Source organism: Buceros rhinoceros, unplaced genomic scaffold (genome assembly GCF_000710305.1).
Source record: "Buceros rhinoceros silvestris isolate BGI_N320 unplaced genomic scaffold, ASM71030v1 scaffold33746, whole genome shotgun sequence".
Classification (NCBI taxonomy): domain Eukaryota; kingdom Metazoa; phylum Chordata; class Aves; order Bucerotiformes; family Bucerotidae; genus Buceros; species Buceros rhinoceros.
In genome coordinates, this window is record NW_010417476.1 from 7,874 (window position 1) to 17,027 (window position 9,154).

General features: G+C 49.2%; 1 protein-coding gene across 1 annotated transcript in view; it reads left to right on the plus strand.

Annotated features, from left to right (window-relative positions):
- Positions 1–9,154, plus strand: part of LOC104495272 (histone-lysine N-methyltransferase ASH1L-like) — a gene marked incomplete at its 5' end in the record, with an annotated part of 33,141 nt that overhangs the window by 5,181 nt on the left and 18,806 nt on the right. The window contains 2 exons of the mRNA XM_010138221.1: positions 73–252; positions 6,667–6,761. Coding sequence (XP_010136523.1) covers positions 73–252; positions 6,667–6,761 — 275 coding nt within the window. The remainder of the gene's footprint in view (positions 1–72; positions 253–6,666; positions 6,762–9,154) is intronic.

Here is a 9,154-nt window from a genome sequence, read left to right on the forward strand (position 1 = left end):
CGTATTGTAGCGAGGAACAATGAAATATGGAAAGGTAATGTTTGGGTAAAGAATCTTTTCTTTTTCTTCCAGTTTTTCTGAGACAGCAGCCGAACCTCCCAGTCCACCTGATGCTCTTAGAAAACCACATGAACCTGAAAGCACTGAACAACCTTTGCCATCTCTACCCCAGCGCGAGAAAAAAGCCCCTCGACCCCCAAAGAAGAAGTACCAGAAGGCAGGGCTCTACTCCGACGTGTACAAAACGACAGAGTAAGTAATACCGCTGAAAAGCTGCTGTCTCCGTTGGAAACTCCAGTGGAAACTGTCCTTTCAAGTAGAGCCATAAAGAGCTGCTACCAACGAGTAGCTGAAATAAAATCATCAACTTAATTCAAGTCTGTGAAAAATTACATGCATGATAATTACCAGAATCTGACCCAGTAGCGATTTAAAATGTAACTCCAGTCAAAAAGCAGCCTGGAGCAATCTGGAAGTGTTTCTGGTGATTGACCCTGGCAGGTAAGAGAGCTTCATGAGACAGTCGTAACGGTCGTGGCAGTGCGAGTGTTGGAGAGCTTGAGGTGCTCAGGTACCAAGCACAGCACCTGCACCAAAGGGGCCGTTAAGTTTCCGCTTTCATTGACTGGATGATGACCACTGGTCATCTTTTGTGTGAAAGATACGCACCCTGTGCACTTCACAGGAAAGTGAAGTTTTTCATTTTCTGTGAGACTTTTAAGGTAGAAATCCACCATTCCTTTATTTTTTTTCCCATCGGCTGGCTCACAACCTAGTGTACGTTAGAAAATGGACATCTCCCCTTTCTGGTAACCTGCCACCGAGGCTTCTGATGGCAGTTCCATACGTCTCTCGCAGCCATTTGAACAAGTGTGTTGAATCAAGAATTTGTGCTTCTCTTCTAATACGATCTGACAGAATAAAAAGAAAGAGAATTTGGCACCTTCTTAAAAATGTTACAGCCACTGGGAGATGTCCAGTGTAGTATCGGCTGCTTCTGGTGTATTCTCTTCCTGTAGCAGAATGAAGGCATCAATGAAAGGATCAAGACAGGGAAGAAACAACAGTCTGGTCTAGGTGTGGTCAAAGTGAGACTGCGTATGTTTGTAAAGCAGTTGTGCTAAAATTGGTTGAAAGCAGATGCGCTAAAATTTTTAGCGTTTGGGTTGTCTGTCATTGGTATACACAGTCATGCAACATTCAAATATTGGGTCCTAAAAATGGGTTTGTTGCTTTAGGAGAGGACCTGAGAGAGTCTTCTCCTTTTCTTTGTTATAAAACAGTAGTTACACCATAGTCAGCCAAGGGAGGACAGTAAGCAAACGTCATTTGAGAAATGGTGTGAATACAGAAGGTGAAAGTCAGGGTTTGTAGGTGTTGTGGATGATGGTGGAATCGCATTCACCATCCTGGAGAAGTCCGTGACAAAGCTGAGCCCAACTTAGAACCTTCCTGCTCCCGTCAGATTTTGTGTGGCAGTTCCCTGGAAGCTTGAAGAGGTCGGATTTCTCTTCCCCTTTGCCCGATGCTCCACACACGGAGTTCTTCCCTTGTGCTGGTCTTTGTGACGAGCTGCTTAGGGACACTGAGGAAACCCTACCCTGCCAAGGAGCACATGCTGCCCACGCGATCTGAACTGCCTCCCTGCGTGGCTGTGTGAACACTGACAGTGAAACAAGGCCTGGAGATGCATAGCTGGGCGGGGACAGACCTACGGCCACCTGGCTTTAGGTGTCCTGTCTTACAGCGAGGGGCGGCTGGAAGGGCTGATCCCACCGTTCCTTTGTGCTGGCCCTGGGCCACTTTACTAAGCTGGTTCAGCAAACTAAATCAACAGAACAATAGTCACTTTTGAATTTAAATTTTCTGCTGATTTAACTTGCTGTTCCAGTTCTGCTGCAGTAGGTCAGAGCAAGAGGAAAGCAGTTCATGTTGTTATGCCATTATTCGCATAACTTCCTGCTGTATGAGTATGAAAACGCGATCTTAGTTGAGGACACAAATGCAACTGTAATCGTGTGGCACCCTCTAGTGATGGTACCGCTGGGTGTTATCGCAGTCCTGCTTTCTCTGGTGGCGGGTGTCGCACTCACCAGTGTTCTCTGTTTCTGGCTGCAGCGCTCAGTCACAGACACTTTGGCTGAAGGACCACTTCCCTGCTGTCTTGCATCTTTCTTAAATGCTTCCTAAATGTCCTTAGAACAGACCAGGCACTGGAAGGTGCACTGAGGTTTGCTGTTGCCACTTGCAGCCTCCCTCTACCTCACTTGCATCCAGCTGCTAAACAACTGCACAGAGAGTGTTCGTCCCGCCAGTGCCAGTTTTAGACTGCTGGTCAAAGCCTGCGTTATTTCTGTGCAGCGCTGGAGTTGTGCAGTTTGCCTCATGGGATTTCACTCCGGGTCACCTTGGTCTAGAAACTTATATTAAGACACGGCAAAGAAAGGTCGGACTTTGGTTCCTTGCAGATGAACCAAGAATAATGGGAATGGTTTCTGGAGTCAGTCTCAGTTTCCGAATGTGGTTTTGTAGACAGCGCAGCCGATCAGACACTAACCCCCACCTGAGTTTTCCAGAACCCTCAGCTCCCACTGGGAGAGTTGCTCAGATCTGCTGCCCAAGAGGAGTTGAGTGTACAAGACCACGGCTTTGCAAGCAAAGGAGGATGCTGTGCAGGAGTCATTGTTTTCCCAGCAGTGGCTTCCTAGAGGGGTGCAAACACTCGTTCACCAAAGAAATTTAATCACTAAATTGGTAATTAATTAAAATGTTGTTTATTGTTTGGGAAAATATATTATGTAATATATTATTTTTATCAGTAGTAACAGTTACGGGTCCTCATTGCAAGAGTGTAATCTGCAGAATTTGCTGTGATCGACACCGAGTGGCATCTCGCCCGTCGTTCGGTGTCCGCAGCTGGTCAGAGGCCACAGTTGCACGGACAGTGCGGCGTGGCGCTGGCCCATGTTCTCTTGTGGACGTGGTGTTTCCACGGGATAGGCGCATTGCTGCTACAGTGCCTCCGTTTTGCTGCTGTTGGAGTTTGTGGAGTGGCTGGGTGACTCTCAACGTTTTAGGAGTAAACCGACTGAAAACGGGCCAACTGGATTAAAATGACAGTGCAAGTGAACCGCAGATGACGTGTGGTTCAGCAAACGCTTGGAGTTGGCATAAGCCGACATTGTTCCAAAAAAATCAGCTTTACTTTCTCCTCACCTTTGTGGCTTATTCCTGGTCCTGTGCCGCCCATTCCTTTGTCCCATCATGATAACCAGGGCAACTGAACCAGGCTGGGGTAGCGATTCAGATGAACTTGTAGCCTTCCACCGTGAGTTTCCCGGTGCGGTTAACCTTGCAGTCATACCAACAGCTACGCCAGAAGGTGGGGAGCGTCAAAGCCGGCTTATACTGACCTCAGATGTTTGTCAAGCCACGGTCTGAGAGAAAGGTGATGCTCGACGCCTCAAAAACTCCTCTGTGCGTTCCATAGGGAACTAACCCCAGCTGACGTGATAAGAGCTCAGGGAGAAGAGACTAGAAGCTGGAGAGGGGTAACAGAAATGGAACACGGTATCAGAAAGGATGGAAGGAGGGGGAGAGAGAGAAATAGAGGTGTGCGAAAGAGGACTCTCGTTGTGGTCTTTGTTCCCTTGATTTGCCAGAGGTTTTAGACTGACATTCTGAGACCTTCAGCCTTGATTGAGTGGGACAAAATGTTCTCATCTTCAGCAAAAAAATCACTTTGCCATTGCCTGGTTACTGGGAGCTTGCAGAGGGAGCCCCTTTCAGTCTGCTCCTGCTAGGTGGACCATTTGCAAAACGGGTGCTTGAAATTCGTCCCGGTGGAAATGGCGCCAGGCAGTGGATGGCAGAGAGGGGAGGGTTCCGTATCGAGCCAGGCTTGTGTTTCGGTCTGTCGAACGATCAGAAGGGTGCTCCAGCAAACTCTTGAAGGGTGCTCACCCGAAATGTTAGCTAGTGTCATTTCTCTGTGGTTACTGGTGAGGTCTCGCCCTCTCCTGACTGGCATGCTTGAAGAGGGGAAAGAGCGATCCTGGCTTCCTGGAGAGATATTTTGCTTTTCAGCTGCAGCCATCATCCTGTCTGCTTATTGAAGGAAGCATCTCACATCATCCTGTCTGCTTATTGAAGGAAGCATCTCACAGAGTGTGGTATGAAAATGAGCAGGTGCTTGTCCTTGATCGCAGCCTGGAGGCGGCTGATCCTGGGAGGTGTGAGGACAGTTGCTGTAGTCCTGGGAGTTCCTGTGACCTGCGTGTCTGTAGCGAGGTGTATCTGGCTAGCGAGTGTTCCAGCTGAGTCAAAAATGACACGAGCAGAATGGGATTGAGCAGTAGCAAAGGAAAGCTGCTGGCGCTCCCACAGCCCCCAGTGAGGCGAGTCGGACAGTGGTACCCAGGGTCAGCCAGACCAATCTGTGGTGACAAGGAAGGCCAAGGCTGAGCGGGGACATCAACCTGCAGGTCAGGACCAGGTCTAGTGATGGTAACCAGGATCAGACACCATCCAGGAGCGCCAGGCAGGTCCAGGGTCAAGCCAGGAAGCCAGTGCATGGCTCAGCCTCCAGGTCCACAGCTCCCATGGCTGTGTGCTGTGTGCTGAGCACTACCACGAGGTAGCGGGGCAGGGAGTGAATGCCCAGGGCTGCATGTAAAGGGATCTGCGGGGGCCATGGGCGTAGGTGGAAGCCCCCCATGAGGTTGGTTGAGCTCGTAAAGGCGTGTTAGTGGTGCTCAGGGCCCCAGCACCAAATTTAAAGTCCTGCAAGGAGCACGTCTCAGTAAAGCGTGAGGGAGAGGTCTTCTCACACAGACAGTGGGCGCGGAACCAGAACCTTTACTGCCTGCCCAGAAACGCCAGCCTGGAAGAGTTCATCATCCCTGGTGGGAGCGTGTGGGCCTGTTGACACAGCCCTGTTCTGGGTAGTGTGGAGAGCGCGAGTGGTTCTCGAGCCTTTGTGGCACGGCGTTTATGTTTAGGAAACTGCGCGTGTTGTTTCTACTTGGTCGGTGTATTTCCTTTTTGATGAAGAAGTGTGTTTTATTTTGACATCTCTCTCAGCCTTTCCCTCTGAAGTCCCTAAAGCACTGAGGGCCTCGGTGCAGCTCGCTGCTTCGTCCTGACAGTTTTTTACATGCCTCTGACAATGCCTCATCGCTCTGTTTGGGAGGAAGAGTCGGTGCTTTCCCCAGCGTTCTTTGTGAGGAGGTCTACGACGGGTGTGTTTGAAGTGCCTGAAGATATTCGTGTTGCATTTTGTGTTTTTAGATAATTGCTTTCTGCATTTCTTTTCCACACTGGTTTCCTCCTTGCAATTATTCACCATAATTTAGTTTTCCACTGGCATCCTTTACACCGAACATGTGGCCGTTAAAGGGTGCACATCTGGCTTGAATTAAGTCACTTTTCTATTGAATGTTTTTCCTATTTTCTCCGCCTTTGGTTTCAGGATTTGCTTGCCTCTTGGAGATGAACACTTTGCTTTTTCTAAATACCTTCCTGTTTCCTCTTGATAACGACTTGCTTTCCAGGTCTCGAAGTAGTTACGTTATGGCCTTTGTTCACAGGCCTCGGTGCTTCAGTGCGGCACCACTTGGAGGGGCGGAAGGTGTGAGTTGGGGGGAGCTTTGTCTGGTTTGGGGGTTTTTTTTTAATCCTCTCTGGAGCACAATTTGTGCCTGGTGAGCAAAGGAGCTGTCTGTCTGCCAAAGCGAATTAAACTAATTCCTGACGTCAGTGAGGAGGGGCTTGTAGTATTTAGAAACCATCACCTTTACTGTTGGAGGGAATGTGGCTGCTGTTCGGCTGGGATAATGCGTGTCCGCCTCTGTCCGTCGAGTCGAACGCGAGTGTACCGGGACAGCTAGAGCCTTGCCTGAGGCTGTTCAAAGCAGAGCTGTTGGCAGAGGAGTGAACGTTCATAGGCTTCGGTATTGTTTTACTCTTTGGTACATTTAACACTTGGAAGGCTCTTCTGAGTGTTGCAGGCTGCAGCACTAAATATCACCGCCCCCGTTCCTCCTCTCCGTGGCTGTCGGTGGCCAAAGGGAGGTGTTTGCCGAGGACACTCGGTGTTGCTGAGCTGGGTGCCCTGACATCTGCCTGACCCATGCAACCATTCCTATTTCGTGTTCCTCTGCTTCCCTTCTGTAACGGGGACGTCTTGTTGCTTTTCTAGCTCTGATTGCTGTTCCTTGCCTGCCTCTCTTGGTCAGCGGCCTTCTAAAGGAGTACCACATGAACATTTGCCCGTAGCACATGAGGAAAGCGGGCACCGTACACGTGTCCCGTGTCAACCACCTGAGCAAGCAGCATCAGATAGCGTTTGTCGATCTTTTATTTTTGTCGTTTTAGTTATTACTTACGTATCACATACAAGGCTCTTAAAGTTGTTGGTGTCCCATTAGGTGTTGCCTGGATAGCAGTCATGAAAAAAATGAAATCACGAGTTTTGAAATGAATGCTGTGAGTGTATTTGGCAAGAAAACTGGAAATAATTTCTGCGATTTCTATTATTATTGTCTTGCCCAGTGTTCTAGAAATGTGTGCCTTAAGTAAAACAGAAAATGTGCTTTCTACAAATAACAGGTGCTCCTCATTCTGATGGGGTTTTTGTTTGTTTTGTTTTGTTGCTGTCATCCACAGTCCGAAGAGCCGCCTCATACAACTAAAGAAAGAAAAGCTGGAGTACACCCCTGGAGAGCACGAGCACGGATTGTTTCCTGCCCCGATTCACGTCGGTGGGTACTTCACGTATGTTTTAGTGGCAGGGAAACCAGATTGCACTTAGGTGGCTGACACGGAAGCACTCTGAGCTTCACAACCTCGCTGCCTCTCTCCCTTTTCGCTGTTTCTATATCATCACCGTGCCGGCTTACTCAGGCCGTTCGGCACTGGCCTTTGCCAAGGGTCGTACTCATCCGCGTTCTTCAGTGCAAAAGCTTCTCTTGGAAGAGGCTTTTTTGTTTGTTTGTTTGTTTGGCTACAGGAACTTTGTTCTCTTTTTTTTGTTTACCATAAGAAAATACCATTCTAGTTTAAAACCTGCTTTAACTGCCATGATACTTTTGCTTAAACGCAGTACAGTAGTCTCCTTTTCCAGCTAGTCTTACAGTAGAAAAGCCAGAGGCAATTACAGCCATTAGTTAACTCTCAAGAACTAAGCCTGCACTCGATGGTGTCTATCTTTTAGCAAGGATAAAAGTGAGGAAGAGTGGAAAACGTGGCTGTTGTATATTTTTTTTATTTCATCCCTATTTTGAGGTCTCGAGTAGAACAGAACTGAGGCTTAGGGCTTCTCTTTGCCTTCTGCGGAAAGAAGCCAGAGCCTGGGGCCAGTGTGAGCACTTGGACCTCCTGGAGCTGCAGGGTGCTGTCACTGGGCTGGACCGCGGGGAGAGGATGGTTATGAACTCCCAGACGAACGTTTTTGCAGCTCATGTCATTGCCCAGCATAAACCGTGTATTTTTCAGGTCACTGTTTCAGCTTTTGAAGTGCTCTCATTTCTTCCTTCAAGGACTGTCACACAAAGAGAGTTCGGGAAGTTCCTCGTTGTTCGTTGGAATTTTTGTCCCATCAGATATTTAACTGGTTTGTCTCCTTTAACTGATCGGTTTTGCTCTGGGCACAACTTCTGACTTTCACAGGCAGGAGGTGGCAGGCGAAGAGTTTGACAGGTGTGTGTGAATCAGTGACCGCAAAGCAGGTTTCAGAATGGAAAGCATTCATTTGGGTTCTCACAAATGTGCCCTTTCCGTTTTGAACGGGGTCCTATAGCTGTGTGGCGTGACCGAACCGCCTGCCTGCTCAGCTGCAGCCTGCAGCGCCCCGCTCCTGTGCTCTTTTCGCGAGGCCCTGCCCCTACCTCTGTTTGCGCGGGCAGACACAAACAGGCTCCTGCGCGGAAGATACAGCCGCTTCCATGGCTCGGTGTTGGGTAGCTGGAGCGTGGTTGAACTGCGGGGCAGAACTCGAGGTTTAGGGCTCTGCCAGATGCCCGCACTAGTGCCCACTCGAGGAGGGCTGGAGGGACCTGCCATACGCTCCAGGCACGGCGCCAGGCACCTGAAAGAGCCTTTTGTTTCGCCCGCTGAGGTCATAGAAGTGAAAGCAAATTCCTGGCAGCTTTAGCTCTTTCCTGGAACCTGCTATAGATGAATAAAGCATTGAAAATGAAAAGTAATTTGGGATTAAATTGTAAGGGAAACATTGCCGGTTTTATTTTCCAGTGGTGAGGGTATGCATGTGAATTTACGTGAAACCACAGAGTATTGCTGGAGGAATGTAAAGACACTCGTTAACGTTTAGAAAAGCTGGGAAAATCTTTAGTCACCTCTCCTCACTGCCGCTTGTGACCCAGTATCCCAACAAAACTATAAGACAACATTTTAATCGTGGCTAGAACTCACCTAGCACTTGTGTCAGACCCTCAGGTCTTGTGTTAACCAAGTGTGTAATGAGTCAGTTCCCTCCTTTGGGAAGAGGTTGGAGGTGACAGTAGGTTTTAGAGTAGAGATGAAATGTGCAGTGAAAGCAGTAGCTCCTGTCTGAAATGAGTGTCAGTTGTTGCTGAAGATACAGATCGTGCTGAAGCCTTTCCGAAGCCTTTGGGAGTGTCTTTGCCCAGTCTGAGTTTGTCCTTGAGTCTCTTTTGGTAAAGGTCTAGGAGCAGGCGTGGACGCTGTGTTCAAAACTCCTCTGGTGTCTTTGGGTACAATGCCGTGATTTCCCCTCTCGTATGAGGGGTGGGTGCAGGTTTGTTCTCGGCGCTAAACCACCGTGTTCGTGTGTACGCAGAAGAGCGCAGGAGGAAGTGTCGGCTTTGAGGTTTCTGCTCAGACATTTGCTGTAAGGCTCAGGGTTGTGTGCAGCTTCGTCAGTCCTTTGTCACAGTCAGCGACGCCTCCTGGGTGACCACCTGCCAGCTCCTGGCGCTGCTCTGCAGAGTTTACCAGTGACTCTGGGGTTCAGTGTCATCCCTGACCGGTTGTCATCGTGCAGGGGGCATCTCCCCCCCTACCTGCCTCTGCAGCCGTCTCGTACCTAAGGCAGCGGCTCTCCTCGCTGTCGATAGAGCTGTAAACTGACCACAGCAACAGAGCGGAATGCAGAAGAGAGAGTCGTCCCCGTGCG